We start from the raw sequence: 18,799 nt of genomic DNA, 5'->3' as shown, positions 1-18,799 counted from the left end.
AAGTACCATTTTCCCACATCCTTGCCATTGTTAGAAACTGGCTTAAATACATTAACATCTCTTGATCCACTCCTAACCTTATTTATGTTTTTTAAAAATTTTGCTATAAAATTTATATACAAAGAAATGTGTAAATCTCAAGTGTATGTTTGCAAATCTTAAATGTATATATGCATGTATCCATGTACCATAAACCCTTATCAAAACAGAAAATTACAGTTACCCCAGAAACTTTCTTCATTTACCTTCTTATTCAGTTCTTCCCTAAAACATTTCTCTCATTCTATTGGATATTTAGTATGAAGCTTAGAATTTATTTATACTTTAGATATATGTAAGGAAATTTACTACATATACCCATGGAAACTTCTAGTTGTTCAATCAGCTTGGATGGGATGTTGATGAAGTGGGACTCTTAAAGTTACAGGATTCCTACATTTTTATATTGAAGCTCAATAATGTAAAAGAAATTCTACTGGAAGAAGTTAAAAAATTAAATGATTTAACTTATCCCTTGGGTTTCTTATTAGTAAAACAAGACACCATTTTACTTTTCACCATCTAGGGTTCAATGGAAAGTTATTCATTCTGTTTTGGAAGAAAGAAGAGATAATCTTGTTGTCATGGCAACTGGTAAGTTATACTTAAGCACATAAACTCATCCTTTACAAACAAAACAAAGATTTTGAAATGTTTAGTCTTTCATTAGAGTCTTACAATGCAATACAAATGTTGTTAAATGTAGAGTGAGGAGTGGGTGCTCAAACTTATGTTTATATTAGCTGTTAGGAAGATATCATAGTACTGATCATTCATGCAGGTATTTTAGAAGAAATCATAGCGCCAAGGCATTATCTGATTGCTTTGAGTCATTATTTTTATTTCTAGGATATGGAAAGAGTTTGTGTTTTCAGTATCCACCTGTTTATGTAGGCAAGATTGGCCTTGTCATTTCTCCTCTTATTTCTTTGATGGAAGATCAAGTACTCCAACTTGAGTAAGTGATATTTTCACTGTCACATTATCATGCTTTTTTTCTTCCAAAAAGGAAACTACTCCTCTGTTATGTATGTTAAAGTCTAGTTCTCAAAAACATTTCTCTAAATGTTGTGTTGGTTTATCTTTATTAGAAACAACTTATTTTCTTCCTTGAGTTCTTGGTAATACCAGACTTACCATGTGGCCCTAGTAGAACTCATTAAAAAGCAAACATTTGCGGGCCTCCCAGGTGGCGCAGCAGTTGAGCACTGGGTTGCGAAGCTGCCCGCAGCCTCTGCAGCACCAGTTCGATCCCCGGTCACCGGGTGGGGGTCCCACATGGTGCACAGACCTCTCCTGCCGCCTGCTGCTCCCCTCAGCAGTGTACTTCTTCACTCTGCCTGTTCTACTCTCCGTTCTCGCTCTGGTGAATTCTCTTGCCCTCCTGCGCTTCTGACTGTACCCAGTGCTTGTATGAATAAATAAATAAATCTTTAAAAAAAAAAAAAAGCAAACATTTGCCAGTTTACATTGCATATCTCAAAATTCTTTTCTCTTCTTAGCCTTTTAGCCTGGTATGGAGTGCATAGATGGAAATATATTTTTATTATGAAAAATATTTAAACATTTTTTACTTGAGCTTACAATATTGTTGAAAACCCCACCTTAACAACTGCCTTCTAATATGGCCTTTGAAGGAATTTGTTTATAAAATTAATGAGTTACGAGAACAGCGAGACTTACAAAGAGGAATATGCATACTGTGTTTCTTTATTCCTTCTTACTTAAGGATGAAGTTGGTATTTGTAGTGTGTATTTGGCTCTGGAGAATAATTCTTTTTCTTCTTACAGAATGTCCAATATTCCAGCTTGTTTTCTTGGATCAGCACAGTCAAAAAATATTTTAGAGGATGTTAAATTGTGAGTAATTTATTTGATTTCTAACCACATGGTCAGGTGTTTATGGTGTGTGAAAGAATTTTGTACACAAATTTTTAGTCAGTGCATGAACAAAATGTCCATGATTTAAAAATTGTGCTTTTTTTTAAATGGTGCATTTGCAGAACTGTCATTTTAAAATCTTTTAAACCAAAAAAATCTATTATTTTCAGTTCATAGACTGCAAGATTAGCACTGTAATTATAGATCTATAAAATTTGGATTTTGGAAGTGCAGAAGTTTTAAATGCAGAAACTGAATAACAGAGAATGTAACTTGCGTGCAGTTAATTCAATGAATTGATGATTGAGTTGGGACTGGATTTTAGATCTCTCGCCCTACCAATCCTCTGATGACGTAATTCCTAACAAGATTAATATTTCGGTCACACAAAAAGTGGGGTGTGTGTGTGTGTGTGCGCGTGCGTGTGTGTATACCTGTCTGTGAACCTGTGAACCTGTCTGTGCATATGTTAATACATATACATATCATTTACTGAGTTTTGATAAATATATACCAATATGTAACCCAGAACCATATCAAGATTTGGAATACTATTGTCAGGCCAAAACGTTTCTCCATACTACTTCCCAGCTGTCTTTCATCAAAGTAAACTATTTCTAATTTAAACTTCTATTTCTAAACTTCCTGTTTTTTCTGCCATACTTTTTTTTTCTGTCCTAGAACTTTACATATATAGTTAAACAGTAAAAACTCTTTTTGTGTCAGACTTCTTTCATCATAATGTTTTATAAATCTTCCATGTTGTTGCTTATATTGGTAGTCTTTTTAATGTTGGAGTGTTTTGATATAAGTTTGTTTTTCATTTCCTTGGTGATGGACACCTAATCTATTTCTAGCTTTGAGCTATTACTGATAAAGCTGCTATATGTTTTCCTATAAAGCCTTTTTTGAATTTTTTTCCCTAATTATTTGTAATCACCTTTTTGAGGTACAATTGACAGAATAAATTTTACATACTTAATATGTAAAAATTATTAAGTTTTTGGCATATAAAAACCCATGAAACTGTCACCACAACCCAGTCCCAAAGTTTATTCAGACCTTTTATTATCCATTCATCCCAGTTTTCTCTATCTTTTCTCTACTCTATCCTTCTGACCGTGATAACTGGTTTGCTTTCTGTTGTTACAGATTAGGATAGTTTGTTTTCTAAAATTGTATGTATACAGCATTAGACATAAAACGTGTTCTTTTATCTGGTTTAAATCACAGCACAATTATTTTGAAGTTCATATTGTTGCATGTATCTGCAGTTCATTCCTTTTATTGCTGAATGGATTACAGTATATGAATATTCCACAATTTGTTTAATGTCACTGTATTCCTTGTATTCTCAATACTCCCTGAAAAGTGAATTGAAATCAACGAACTAATATGTGTGGATGCACACACACATATAACATTTATTTAGTTTTTCCTAAGTGACATAATCTATTATTTAAAAATGTATCTAGTATTAATGATTTTAAGTTGTAATTCATTAGATGATTGTTTTCCTTATGTAGTTTATTTTCTTTATATTTCTTTTTTCTGTTTGTTTTCACAGAGGCAAATATCGGATTATATACCTAACTCCAGAATTCTGTTCCCATAATCTGAACCTACTCCAGCAACTTGAGGCTAATATTGGTAAGTGTTACAATGGGATTTTTATAACTGTTTATTGAATTGAATTATCCTTTAAAGTTAACTCCATGAATTGATACTAGATTTCACATCTCTTAAATTTATTTCTACTCCCTCTACTTGGTGTCTCTCTTGTCTTTCCCCAAAGTACCCAGCAGTTTCTCTGCCATAGAAATGAATTTCCTATTTTATTTTATTTTTAAAGATTTATTTATTTATTTATACATGCACTGGGTACAGTCAGAAGCGCGGGAGGGTGAGAGTATTCACCAGAGCAGAGCGGAGAGCAGAGCAGGCAGAAGGACCGAAGTACACTGCTGAGGGGAGCCGCGGGCGGCAGGAGAGGTCTGCGCGCCATGTGGGACCCTCCTCCGGTGGCCGGGGATCGAACCGGCGCCGCAGAGGCTGCGTGCAGCTTTGCAACCCAGCGCTCAACCGCTGTGCCACCAGGGAGGCCCAATTTCCTATTTTATAATTATCTTTATATAGATATGTTTTCTTCTGCTGGCCTGTAAAGTTTTTGAGGGGAAAATGCCATTTTATTTATTTATTTTTTTTAGTGTAGTACCTGGCTCATACTAGGCACTTTAACTGTATTTTTGAATAAATCCTAGATTCTATGAAATTGTAATTTCCTTTTTTTCATAATCTAAAGCTACATTAGCTCTATATTGCCTTTCAAACTTAAAAAAAAAATGTAGGTAGTCAGCCTCTAAACTTGAAAATTCTGAATTAACACTCTTGGGATAGGGCCCTGGTATTTGTAGTTTTTCACAGGTGATTCTGAGGTATAACCAGGGTTGGAAACCATACACCTTTGATTGTTTGCATAAATTAATTATGAGGAAAAAATAGGTGGTAAGTTAGAATTCATTTTCTAGACAATATAAGTATGGAATTAGTAAAAAGCTGATACCATTTTTTTTTAAACTTAGTTTTTTGTCTGTTTTTTTCCTTTCTGTTGGTTAAACTTAGCTATCCAAGTATTGCAATCTTGTCTTCTATTGCAAATGCACCTTGAAATAACCAAACTTAATACTACATGATCTCAATCTATAATTATATATTAAAAATAATTCCAGATAGGTTAATTTTTCAACATTCAGCTTCTCATTTAATTGTTACTTACATATAACTAGGAAAGCATTTAACATTTTTTTCTAAAAATGTAACGAAAACAAGTTTGTATTTTTGTTATATGTGTTAAATACCAACAAAAGAATGGAGGCGAAATTAATATTTGGTTAAATACATGATCAAAGAGTTCATGCATCAGCTGTTCTGTTTCACTGCTTTGTTTCTTTGATGGGGTTCGTTAATGATTAGTTTAAGTAGTTTAAGTATTTCCTTAGATCCTTTTGACAGGTACATCTAATTCTCTTTGTACTGGATTAAATTGTGCAGTCATTAGAACGGAACACTGCCTATCTTCTTTCTAGTTGACTCTCATTGTTGATCAAAAAGCAATAAATTCTTTTTGGAATATTTTTCTTTAGCATTCGTTTTCAGGAATTCGTAAAAGACTTGTATAAAATAAGTATAGTCAGTAGTGTAACTTTTTGTTTTTTTTACAGTAGTCTTAACGTTTAGTTAACCACTTTTTTTTTTTTAAAGATTTATTTATGTGTACAAGACCTGGGGGGTAGGCCAGAGGTATGGGGGGTGAGAGGATTCACCAGAGACAGAGTGGGAAGCAGAACAGGTGGATTGACTAAAATACACTGCTGAGGGTAGCAGCAGGCGAACCAGGAGAGGTCTGCTGCGCCATGTGGGTAGCTCCCTGGCCGGGGATCAAACTCGTGCTGCAGAGGCTGCTGACAGAACTTCATAATGCTGAGACCTAACCCCTTGCGCCACCAGGGAGGCCCCTAGTTAACCACTTTTTATGACAAAGTTTAAATTATTAAGGTACTATGAGTTTATAACAGAAGCAACAAACATAATTTTGTATGGAGGCTCCTTGAAACCACACGCCCTTGTAGTTGTCTCTTAACTTTGGAAATATGACTTGAATGACACATCCACTAAAATGAAATATGCGTGGGACCTGGGTGGAGACTTGCATTTTCCCGTTCAAAATGAAGTTTGGCAAACACTTAGATAAACTGATTGTGTGGGACAAAGCTTCATTAAAAGGCAGTCACCTGAAAATGCCAAAAAAAACCCCAAAAAGGCAGTCAGATTTTATCTCTAGGAACCATAGTCTTTGTTTTACCCTTTATAATTAAAAATCTAGGTCATTTAGTTTCTACAGCCAAAATAAATATAGTGGTAACTGAATTTTTTCCATCTACTTAGTATTAACTAGAACATTTTGATACTATTCAACCTATTTTGCTTCTATTTAGTAGGTTACTTTTTTGCTTCCTACTAGGACTCTATTTAAGTGACAAACTCAGAGAATTGTAGTTATTTATTTGCATGTCTGTCTCCTCCTTTAGAATTATGAGTTCCTTGAGGTCATAGATTGCTTTTTATTCCCAGTAAAGTGGTTAGATCCCAGTGGGCATTTAATAATTATATAATAATAGTAGTAATGTTTTGTCATTGTGCTCTTTTTTTTATGCCAAGCCCTATCTTAGCATTTCTATAAATGATTTAATTTAATGTTCTGAGTAACTAAAAAATGTCGCACACTTTTATTGTCCACTTTTTACTTATGGGAAACAGACTTGGCAGGTTAACTGACTTGCTTAAAATAATAGAAATGGTAAGTGACACAGCCAGGTTCTACATTCAGGTAGCCTGACTCTAGAACAAATATTAATCACCACAGTAGTGGCAGAATGTTATTAATATTCAGAATTAAGTAATGATCAATCTTATTGAAGGGAAAATTATTTTTGTCTAAAGTGTTAATTTGGTAAATGAGGGCAAAGGCACTACTGTCATTACTTTGGAATATCTGAAGACATTTTAATGGATAGTTATACAATAAAGCCCTTTTCTTAAATGCATTACCATGCTATTGATTCTGTTTCATTGTAGGTATGTGGTGTGGGGGTGGGATGGAAGGGAAAAGAAAGGTCACTAGGGAAAGAAAGAACAAATTGTCTTCTTATCTACTTTGTATGTAATGAGATTTAGTTCTACCCTTACCATTTTACACATTAGAAAATGTGGATGTCATCCTTACTTCTAAATATTGGCATTGCTGAGAAACTCTCTACAATATCATATGTGATCAATCATGATAGTGATGCACTTGATCTCAGTAGAAATGCAGAGACTTTTTCTATTTCTTTTGATAGTTAATCCATGATATACAATTGAAGATATTGTAGGAGAAAGAGAGCAGCTTTTTTTTTTTTTTTTTTTTTTTTTAGGGTGTTACTGTTGCATATGGTTCATTAGTGATAGCTGAGGGCAAAGTAATAGTAATTCAGTTTCTCTGCAATAATGATAAAAGTGAAATCCAGTAAATATGTTGTTTGAATAATATATATATATATATATATATACACACACATGTCCTTTTCTCCTTATGCCGTTAATCCTTAATCTTCTTAATCTGTTCTCAGTAATAATTTTTGATACAAACCATATACTTTGATTTACATTATTCTTCCTGTGATATTTGTATATTCTAAGTGAACAAATTAATACTGATTTAGATGAGCTTATTCTTTCTTTTGGAACTTTAGTTTCCCCATTTCTATATTTTTCTCTTTAATAGGTATCACACTTATTGCTGTGGATGAAGCTCACTGTATTTCTGAGTGGGGACATGATTTTAGAAATTCATATAGGACTCTCAGCTCTCTAAAGGCAGTACTCCCATTGGTAAGCTTTGCCAAGCACAATGACTTGAAATGAAATTCTTTTTTTTTTTTTTTTTTGGTGGGACCCTCTCCAGTGGCTGGGGATCGAACTGGCGCTGCAGAGGTTGCGGGCAGCCTCGCAACCCAGCGCTCGACTGCTGTGCCATCAGGGGAGGCCCTGAAATGAAGTTCTTATTAAGGGGCAGTAGAGGATTGGGGAATGGCCCAAAAGGTGAAGATTTCTCTGTGAAAAGGCAAATAAAGATATAAGCAAGGGAATGATATTTTTAGAATTCTAATTTTGGTTTCCTTCTGGCATGTAATTTATTGAGGAATACTATACTACCATGCTTTAGTAATCAAAACAGTATGGTATTGGAATAGAATTGAGAGCCCAGAAATAAACCCACAGTTTTATGGACCATTAATCTATAACAAAAGCACCAACAGTATATACTGGAGATAAAAAAAAATCTCTTGAAAAAATGGTGCTGAGAAGACTGGACAGACACATGCAAAGAAAATGAAACTGCTCTCTCACACCATACACAAATTAACTTAAAATGGATTAAAGACTTGAATGTATGATCTGAAATAAAATTCATAGAAGAAAATAACAGCAAAACATTCTACAACATTGGCTTCAGGGATGTCTTTAGATGTCAACTCTAATGTCAAGGAAAATCAAAGCAAAAATAGACAAATGAGTTTACATAAGAACTAAAAAGCTTTTGTACGGCAAAATAAACTATCATTAAAACAAAAATACCCCCTACTGAATGGGAGAAAATATTTGCATATCATACATCCAACAAGGACCCAATATCCATGATCTACAAAGAACTCAACAAAAAAGGAAATAGAACCCAATCAAAAAATGGGGAAAAGAGCTAAATAGTCACTTCTCCAAAGAAGTGAAAAAATGTAAAAAATGTTCAAAATCACTTATCATCAGGGGAATGCAAATCAAAACTAGAACAAGATACCACCTCATTCCTGTGAGAATGGTGCGTGTGTGTGTGTGTGTGTGTATAAAAAACACGTATCTATATAAGTAAACAAAATTCAAGTGCTGGTGAGGGTATGGAGAAGAAAAAGTCACCTTCTTACACTGGTGGTGGGAATGTAGACTGGTCCAGGGCCGATGGAAAACAGTAAGGAGACTCCACAGAATGTTACAAATAGACATACCATATGACTCAGGAACCCCTTTCCTGGACAGCTACCTAAAGGATGCAAAAACACTAATTTGAAAGACTAAGTGCATTCCTGTGTTCACTGAAACACTAGTTAAAATAGCCAAGTTATGGAAACAACCTAAGTGCCCCACAACAGAGGGCTGGATTAAGATGGAGTCATGATGATGGAGTAGTACTGAACTATAAAAAAGATGAACTCTTGCCATTTGTGACAACATGGGTGACAACATGGGTGGAACTGGGGTTTATGCTAAGTGAAATAAGTCAGAGGGAGAAAGAAAAATACTAGATAATTTCATTCATATGTGGAATATAGAGAAAGAAAACAAAGGAACCAACAAAACTAAACCAAAGAAAATCCTAGAAGTATGACTGGAGCATTGAGACTACTAGAGGAGGGAGGTAGGGTGGGAGGAAAAAAAAAGGAGAGAAGGCCCCAGTGGTCTTCGGTGAAGGGCTGTGGGTGCTTTGGTTGTAGATGTGGTGTGTGGTGACATGATCTAGGAGATGTGAACCTATTGCCCTGAATCATGTCCAGTGTTATAAATCAGTGTTACCTCAGTAAAAAAACGAAGATAATTTCTTAAACTGATTTGTGAGGTAGTATTACTGAAGAGCTATTTTATGAGGATATTGTCATTGTCTATAATGGGCCAAAAAGAATATTTTTAGGAAAGTTTTATTCTTGGATATAGAATACTAATGATTTGGTAATAACTATAGTCCATATTTTCTGATTGTGAAATAATAGCCTAGTTGGCTATAACTCCTTACAATAATAGGGACAGAAATATTCAGTCTACTTCTATGTGAGTAATGTTGTTATCCTGCTTTAGAATTTCTGAAAAATTACACATTTTTCCTTGTGCCCACTATTCCACCTGCTGTCTTCTAATCAATAAGTCTGTTAAACTGAAATCAATTAATAACAAATGTTTCATTTTTCTTAAGTATAGTATGCCATGAGTAACTTAGTAAAACTGAAAGAGGTTATCCAGATCATTGAGAGCTTTGTTTCTAGATGTAGGAAGCCATAAACCAATATATTTTATATAGGAAAGAAACAAAAACTCATTAGTTAGATTTTCAGTGACTGGAAGGATTTATAATTTGTAAATTATGGATTAATCAAAAATAAGGCATAGCATACTGCTCATTTATACCAGCACTATTATAATTGCAATAAATGTTAAAAGATAACACGGAGAGGTAGTTAATAAGTAGGTTTAATTAGACAAGGTAGATTACATTTACGTTGCAGATTTAGTGTTTTATTTGTGATTTATGATTTTGAACAATTTAATATTGTATTCAGAAGGCTGAGAAACATTTTTCTTTAAAAATAATAATTCTTAAAATGCATTTTTGATGCTTTACCTTCTGTCACTTTATAAGAAGATAATAGAAATGTTAGAAATTAATGAACTGTCTCTTTCAAAAAAATCAATTTTACTTCATTCAGGTTCCCATTGTTGCACTCACTGCTACTGCACCTTCTTCAATCAGAGCAGACATCATACAGTGCTTAAAACTGAAGGATCCTCAAATTACCTGTACTGGTTTTGATCGACCAAATCTGTATTTAGAGGTTGGACGAAAAACGGGAAACATCCTTGAGGATCTGAAGCAATTTCTTGTAAAAAAGACAAAGTAAGAATTTCATGGTTGATGAATTTTGATAACTGATTCCTCCTTTTATTATTTGTTTTACTGTTTCCTTCTAAGACATATATACCATATTTCAGATTCTACTTAGTTTTGGTTCAAACCAAGTATGATGATATATAATCAAGACAGTGATTGAGGAAAAAGTCAGAAATTGAAGGCAGGAACTAATTCTACAAAATTACACTCTATAATGTTGTTTGAAGGAGACATATACTTTTAATTGAAAGTTGAACGACAAAAACAAGAGTCTTTTATCCTTCTATCTAGTTCACTAATTGTATGACTAATCTAAATATTAGGGAATTTTAAAAGTCATGAGACATTTTCTGAGCCTGTATATGATTATTTTTGGTGCTTTTTATAAGTGATATATTGATAATTAAATCCTTGCAATTTCTTAGTAAGGTACATATTATTTTCATCTTGATAATAAAGTGTCGTTTTTATTGTTTAAAGGCATTTTATATGTATGCTGAGAAGCTTCCTCATAACTTTATTCTTTTATTCACTATCTGCTCTGTGAAATGCTTGTAATTTTCATGTTATGAAATATGTTTTTATGTCACAGTACATTAAAATAATGTTTGTTCTATAAATAAAAACACAAATCAAATCTAGACAAATAGAATTAAAGAGCATCATTAATGTTTTCCTTTTCAGAAAGAAAGAAAAAGAACATTGATCCTAAGTTAAGAAAAACCTATAGCAGCTCTTGGGGACCTTAATGAGGAATTTAAATGTAGGATTTGCATCAGGGTTGATTATCCTATACTCAGAATAAAACAAGAATGTAATGAATATATTCTCAGTGTTCTGGCTGTTCTGGTGATCTCTCTGAAGTTATTAGTCATCTTGCTTCATTTGCTTCCATCCTAAAGGATAAATCTTTACTACTTATTCTAGGCTAAAGTCTCCACAATCACTTCTTTATCTCTTCTCCTAATATTTCATCCTTTTCCATCCACATTGTTCTCAGTCTCTCTGGCACTTTCTGTAATAACTTCCATTTTTGAAAATGTATTTATCATTTAAATTTTTTTGTGACATTGTGACATTCTCTTAAAATGTTTTACTCTTATGTAAATGTTTTACTCTTATGTACTTTACACTGTTTTTCATGCTAATTCTGCTAATTGAGGTTCTTTATTATTTTTTAGCCTATTAGACTATTAATCTCTCCTAACAGGCCTGTCTCCTCAGACTTCCTTGTTGCATTCTGCATACACATTTCAGATTTATCTTCCCAGTTTTGGGACTTCTTTCTTGTGGCTCCCTCTTTCCTGTAGACTAAAGGCCACTCTTCTTGGCCTAACATCTAAGATTTTGATTTTCAATATGGAAATGGTTTTTCTGAAAGCAAATCAAGAAAGATTTTGTACCCATTTCCAATGCTCAAAGAAGGATAACGATGACAGGGAACCATTGAGAGACTGCCTTCTGTATGTTCTAGGTAAACAGAAATTTTCCTCTTTTTTTTATTTTATTTATTTATTTTTTAAATTTTATTTTTATATTCCCCATACAATTGCAATCCCCTTATTTTGATCCCATTCCCTCCTTTCCCCGCCCCCTACCCCTCATAGTGTGTCTCTGGTTCATAGTTGTTTGTTGATTTTGAATTTTTCTTTCTTATAGTTATTCTTTTTCCTGGTCCCTTATTTAGAAATTTTCCTCTTAATGAGCAGTGAGATGGAGAATAATTAAGACTTTGGAGTATTGCCTTCTATTTCCATTTTCTTCTATTCATTTAATTTTGCCATTTGTTTTATCAATATTCATATTTTTTTTCTATATATTGCGCTAACATGTGTCTTAAATTTTCACCTTATTTTGTTTTCTATATTCATGGTATATTTAAATAAGATAGGTAAGCTGCTGTCACTTAATGGTTAAGTGAAAATAGATTTTATTCCCCTTCAAGAATTGCTTAATTATTACTATTATTTTACTTTTTGTTTTTAAAATCCTTTGTTTTGTTTTAAAAATTCCTATTAATTCTTTCACAAAACAGAATTTCTCCCCTCAAGTGAGATCACCATAGTTTTCCTACCACCAAAGTGCCCATCCTCAGGAATTGTTATGAGGAAATGACATTCTTTAGTAAATCACCTGGCAAAGTAATGAATTCTTTTGTAGTAGGAACTTTTGCTCCTTTGATTTTTCTACTCTTTAATTTCAAATTTGTATATTTTCCAAAAATTTTTAATGTAAAAAGTGATACATAATCTTAGTATCCTTTTGAATAATATAGATGCGTATATACTGAAAAGTACTTTGCTTTCTTCCAGTTCTTCCTGTGCACAATTTTATTTGGAAAATTTTTTTAAATGAGACTTTTGTACATTAAAAATAATTTGTACCTTTATCAAATTATCTCCTGTGAGTTTTTGATACGGAAGCCCATTTGCTCACTCTCAAAAATTGCTTTAAGTAAATTATATAATAAGAGTCTCAGAGTGAAGTTACTGCCTTCTTTTTTCCTTTCCCTGTCATTTTCTGTATCATTCCAAGTCCCTAGATTACTAGTAAGTACTTCTTTTAGTAAGTTCTTTCTCATTTAGTAAGATACAGTAACTCAATTTTATCATCATAAGAGAAAGAATAATATATAAATTTTATGCATATTTCTCATTAAATAATCACTTCTCTTACATAAATTAAGACTAGTTGTTAATCTCTAGTGCTTTGCATTTCTAAAAGTATTGGAATCAATAATCTCAAAATTTTTTTTTCATTGTTTTATTTTATATATTCTTTACATCTTTTCATTTTTGTACAATATATGCATTTTCATCTTGGCTGTAGTCCCCATACAATTCCTAACTCCCTTGCACTGATCCCACTCTCTCCTCCCCCACTGTAGTGTGTCTCTGTCTTATAGTTGCTTGTTGATTTTGATTTTTACTTTATTATACTTAATTCGAAAAGGTACCTGCTCTTCGATGTTTATAGCAGCACTATTTGCAATAGCTAAGCGATAGAAACAACCCAAATGCCCAAAAATAGATGACTGGGTCAAGAAGATGTGGTACATATACACCATGGAATATTACTCAGCAATCAAAAAAGATAAACTCATGCAATTTGCAGCAACATGGATGGAGCGGGAAGGGATCATGCTCAGCGAAATAAGTCAGAAAGAAAACGAAAAATGCCAAATGGTCTCACTCATAGCAGGAATTCAGAAAACCTAAATAAGGGACCAGGAATAATCTCTAAAGTTTTATGAAGACTTCTTAAACAAACTGGCTTTAATTTGAATTGAAACCGAGTTAGGGTTTTGGGGTTTAACATAATTTATTTCCATATTTGACTTTCCATAATGTTTTAGAGATTTATATATTTAAATGTATCATTGTTTTCTATATGCGCTCTGCTTTTTGACTTTTACTAAAAGGAAAATTGAACTGATATTTGAGTTAAATTAAAATGAAATAAAAGTTTAATAAAGTAAGGGAAAATTAAAATAAAACCCAAAAAGACTGAATAGAACAAATGCATATGTTTGTTTTTCTTTTTCTTTTTCTGTAGTTCTTGGGAATTTGAAGGTCCAACTATCATCTATTGTCCTTCTAGAAAAATGACAGAACAAGTTACAGCTGAACTTAGGAAACTGAAGTTAGCCTGTGAAACATACCATGCAGGCATGAATATTAAGTCACGGAAAGAGATTCATCATAAATTCATGAGAGATGAAATTCAGGTGTGAAGCTTAATTATTATTCTCTTCCCCACAGTAGAAATGGTTATTTCATTAATATTTATTTATCAAATCTTCATTGAATATCTTCTTTGTGTTGGGTATTAGTGTAAAAACATCTATTCTCTCTCTCTCTCTCTTTTTTCAGATTTGGAACAGCTATCACAGTCCCCTAGAATAGAGATTTGATCTAATTTCTTAAATGATTATATTTTTAGTCTTATATCTCAGGAACTCAAAACAATTAATGTTTGATTCATTAACTGACCAATGGTTTCATTTATCTTGATTTGTAACTAATTATTCTTTTGTGGGGACTACACCTAAGAGGAAAATCAAACTTGTGCAAAATGAACAATGATGTAAAAATACATAAATAAAATTTAAAAATTATTTGAAAAATAAAGATTTGCTAATCTATTAATCTAAAAAAACCTATACAATGATATATGTCAATTATATTTCAAAGAGACTGGGAAAATTGAATCAGAAATAATATTAAAAAAGGAAAATTAAGTTGTTTAGTCACTCTTAAATATAGTAAAATTGCATCATATTCACTCAAAGCTTTTTCTTCATATTATCTTCATTCCTATATTTATTTTTCACTTACCTTTTCTCATACTTTTATTTATTATTTATTTAGCATTTTTTGAAATTGTGTTTTGCTGCTTTTGGTGCATTCAAAAATATTTTTTTTTAAATGTCACTTAAATTTTTATTAATTATACATGCACAAAAAAACTCAAATTGTTGTAGTCTATAGGGCTTACAATGAAAAGCATCAGTCCCTCATTCCTTCCCCACTTTCATTTGCCACTCCCAACTCTTCTAGTTTTTCTTTTGGTTTTTGCCACTGTATCTTGCAATAATTTGTTTATAGTATTACTACTTAGCTTCTTATTTATGTATTAGTTTTGGGCATTATCTATTGATTCTCCACTATGAAAGATGAGAAATTATTTTTCCTTCCTGTCCTCCTCTTTACTCCATCCAGACACTTCAAACCCCCTTTCGGGGATCCCAATATTAATATAATAATTTTGGATATATATGTTTAGATCTTATATGTTTACATAGTTATTAAATGCTCTTTATTTCCTAACCGTGTGGTATATATTATAGTTACTTTTCTTAAATATCTTTTTCTATTTTTATGGTTAATACTTAAAAAAAATTGTTTCTTTTTTTGTGTACTTATCACCAGTTCTTCTAAAATCTCTCCCAGTCATTTAAATCTCATCTCAGTGCATTCATACATATTAGTTATTCTGCCAATTTTATCGTTTTAGAGATTCAGAGATACAATTATGTTTCATTCCACCATCTTCAATGAGAAGCTACCTTCCATTTTAGAATAATACTAAAAAAATTACAGTACTGTGCGATTAGATAAGGACTCTTGAAACTTCATAGTAGCACGTCATTTAATTAATATAATTAATACTTGAAGAGCCTCTTTTGTGTCTTAAGTCATAGGTATTCAGAGAAACCACTTTATGCATAACTTTTTATATAGAATCCTATTTTATGGTCACCAAGCTTCATCTGCAAATTGGGCAGATAATCTTTTTTTTTTTTTTTAATTTTACAGTTATTTTAATAACCAGGTTTACATTAACAGTCACTTGATGAACTTTTTTTTTTTTTTTAAATCTCAGCTAAACTCAAAACACACTTTTCTTCACGGTTCAAACCTAACAGCTCTGGGCAGATAATCTTTTAATCTGTAAGTGATTGGTTGAAATTATATTGAATTCAGTTTTAGGCCAGTGAATTTAGTTAATGAGCTAATTATTCTAATTATACCAAGAGATAAAAATGTAAGGTTTTAGTTCTGAATATTTATCAAACTATATTGTTATTTATTCTCAGTGCATCATAGCTACCATAGCATTTGGAATGGGCATAAATAAAGCTGACATTCGCAGAGTCATACATTATGGTGCTCCTAAGGAAATGGAATCATATTACCAGGAGATTGGTAGAGCTGGCCGTGATGGACTTCAAAGTTTTTGTCATGTATTCTGGGCTCCAGCAGACATTAATGTAAATCGGTAAAGACATTTACTGCTTTCACACTTGTAGATTTCTTTTTTATTTTAAATATAAGCTTTGAAGTGTTTGAAGTAACATTCAAATTTTCAAGTAATGTGGATAATAACAGCAGTTAAAACCAAACCAAAATCAAAGACATCTAAGATATTTGTGGTTTTGTTGCCACCTAGAGGAGATTACCTAATTTCATCCAGTTTTCATTTTTTGTGAAGGATTAGCTAAATCAGGGCTATAGCAGGAATGTAACATGGCTCCTATGGATTCTTTCCTGAGAGTGTGCATATATGAGCCTTTTTTTCTCTGCAAGGCCCCTCAAGGTTTAATGACATCAGTCATGGTTACTTTAGATACTGTTTATTTTGTTATTGGTTCTTTCTTCTCATGCTACCAGTGGGATACCTATTTCAAATGACTTCTACCAATCTTTATATTTGACTCTCTCTACACTCTGTTACCTTTGTTAGTTCTATGAGAACATGCTAGATCTTCTTGACTGTGTGTGAATAATCATGTTGCACTGTAATGATTGACTTGCCATGAAAATACTATTTTCAGTGTTTAAATACAGGAAACTGGAAAACCATTCTACTTAAATGCTAAACAGGTATTTTGTTGGTAGTTAAGTTCTGCAAAATTTATATTGGAAAGGAAAACTTCATCTTGCAAAAATTTAAGGGACAGGGTTCAGCAACTAATTTCCTCATCCATAGTAGAGAAAAATCTCAGCAAAAAACTTTAATGTGGTAACTGATGGGCCTACCAAGATGAAGTGTTTTTAAAATGTCCCTCTGTGTAGCTGAATAAATTGAGCCCTTGAATCAAGATGTTAGCCTGCTTTATTAAATGATGAGAATGCCAGTCCAGTACAGTTTTATTTTTATTCATCATTTTACAATTTTTTTTTTTTTGAGTAACCACTGTGCTCCAAATATTATGCTGTGTGCTGGGTAAATAAATACACTTATGGCACTTGTTTTCATAAACCTATAGTAATAGTAATGGGAATGGCAGAGCTTAATCATAATCATAAAACTATGGAAAAATAGGGTTCATTTTACTGTTCTCATTTTTTGTATTTGAAAATTTCAGAAATCAAACTTTTAAAAAAGATCATGCAAGTATGTATGAAAGAATATTACATTGAGATAGTGAAAGTGATAATGGGGTGTGCTGTCTACCAAGTTAGAAAGGTCAGTTAAGGCTTTCTTGAGGAAGTGATGATTGAATTGAGATCTGAAACAAGAATGAAATATTTGTTAAAGTAAAAATGTTTGCTATAATTGTAAGCCTTTCTTTATAAGAGTACATAGTAGTTTTTGTCTATTAACATAAAGTCAATAAAACCATGCTCCTGTTACTTTCCTTTTGACTCTAGTGTCTTTGTCAAGCTTTTTATAAATTAGTTTACAATAATTGGGATAGAGCATGGCTCTTCATGCTGCTGTTAAATTTGGGATTTTATCAAACATAAATCAATTCCTGGCCTTCTGCTTTTATTTATCCATTATGCTAACAGTACTGAAGGCTTAGTATCCAAGTTTTAGATTATGGCTTTGCAGGTTCATCAAAAGATACAATTTCTGTTCATCTGTGTCTCAGATATTTTAAATGATCATCTCATTAAGATTTAACAGGAGGCAACAGTGATCACAATCACAAAGTGGTGCAACTTGAATCTGCTTGAATCTTTAGTATAAATAGTTTTCTACATCTGTCTAAAGGGAAATAAAACTGAGAATTGAGGATATTTCTGTGTTGTTCTATGACAAAGCACCTCTATTAGAATAAACAAAGTTTTAGAATAAATGAAGTTGCTGGTTTCCAACTGAAAAGGTCAGTGAAATAAATAATTTTAGTCTCTGTTAGAGTCCTATGACTTTGAGAAGAAAGTTGTCCAATCATCAGTATAAATACATAGTTTTTAGTTTCTTATTACAGAAACCATACCATCAGCAGACTCGTAATGTCTGTGTGTGCTATTATTTTAAGCCATCAAACCTAATACTTGTCATTTTTAAGGGAATAATTTGCATAATAATTGCAATTCAGTACATCCTCCCCAAGTTCTAGATGATTTCTATTTATGATATTTTTAGGATCTCTCTTTTATCACCTTGTTCCCTGTTTTTATTCTGTGAAGTATTATAGCTTAACAAATTTATTAGTCCCAGGAGAAGAATAAATACTTGTTTGATTTGCTGCTAGAGACTTGTAATTTTATTTCCCCAAATTTGTTATTGACACTGATGAGATCAGTTAAATATGGGTATTCTGAACCAAATAGAAGAGAGGATGTTGTTCATAGAGAACAGGTATTTGTTTTCCTTGTTTTCCCTGCCTTGAGAAGCTGAGCTAAGCAAATAAAGAAAATTAGCAAAAAAGGAACTATCAATAATTTTTAGACCATGCCTTAGGAAGCATTTTTAACCCATGAAATTAGATGATTAATCTAGGAACTGGAGCCAAGATTTGGAAGAGACTTTGAGGAAAATTAGATGGAGGAGTATAGTGATTGGTAGTATCAAATGATAAAAATGTTTTTGAATAAGAACTCATTTGTGTCAGTTATTATTGTCAAAAAAAAAATGAATTCCCTGTTTGTGTGATCTTTGAGAATTGTACAGAGGTATTTTTATCAGTCAGGAGGTTAGATAGTAAAAATGTTAGTGAATAAAGACCATTTTGATGAGGTTCAGCATAGTATTATTTAGAATGTGCAGGAATCATTGTTTTCTTCTGAAATATCTAAAAACTATTTCAGACTTCTATTCATTCTTGAAAAGACATGCAAAACTATTTGGGAGATTGTCAACCTCTGATACCTGGTATTCGTGAAATTTCTTTAC

General features: G+C 32.4%; 1 protein-coding gene across 1 annotated transcript in view; it reads left to right on the top strand.

Annotated features, from left to right (window-relative positions):
* The window catches only part of WRN (WRN RecQ like helicase), a gene marked incomplete at both ends in the record, with an annotated part of 92,839 nt that overhangs the window by 22,871 nt on the left and 51,169 nt on the right, over window positions 1-18,799 (top strand). Inside the window, 8 exons of the mRNA XM_084232599.1 lie at window positions 566-633; window positions 889-997; window positions 1,831-1,899; window positions 3,488-3,570; window positions 7,244-7,350; window positions 9,990-10,177; window positions 13,727-13,898; window positions 15,771-15,952. Of these exons, the coding sequence (XP_084088725.1) occupies window positions 566-633; window positions 889-997; window positions 1,831-1,899; window positions 3,488-3,570; window positions 7,244-7,350; window positions 9,990-10,177; window positions 13,727-13,898; window positions 15,771-15,952 (978 nt within the window). The remainder of the gene's footprint in view (window positions 1-565; window positions 634-888; window positions 998-1,830; window positions 1,900-3,487; window positions 3,571-7,243; window positions 7,351-9,989; window positions 10,178-13,726; window positions 13,899-15,770; window positions 15,953-18,799) is intronic.

This window comes from Talpa europaea (assembly GCF_964194135.1).
Source record: "Talpa europaea genome assembly, chromosome: 4".
Classification (NCBI taxonomy): Eukaryota; Metazoa; Chordata; class Mammalia; order Eulipotyphla; family Talpidae; genus Talpa; species Talpa europaea.
This window is presented reverse-complemented; position numbering and strand designations above follow the sequence as displayed.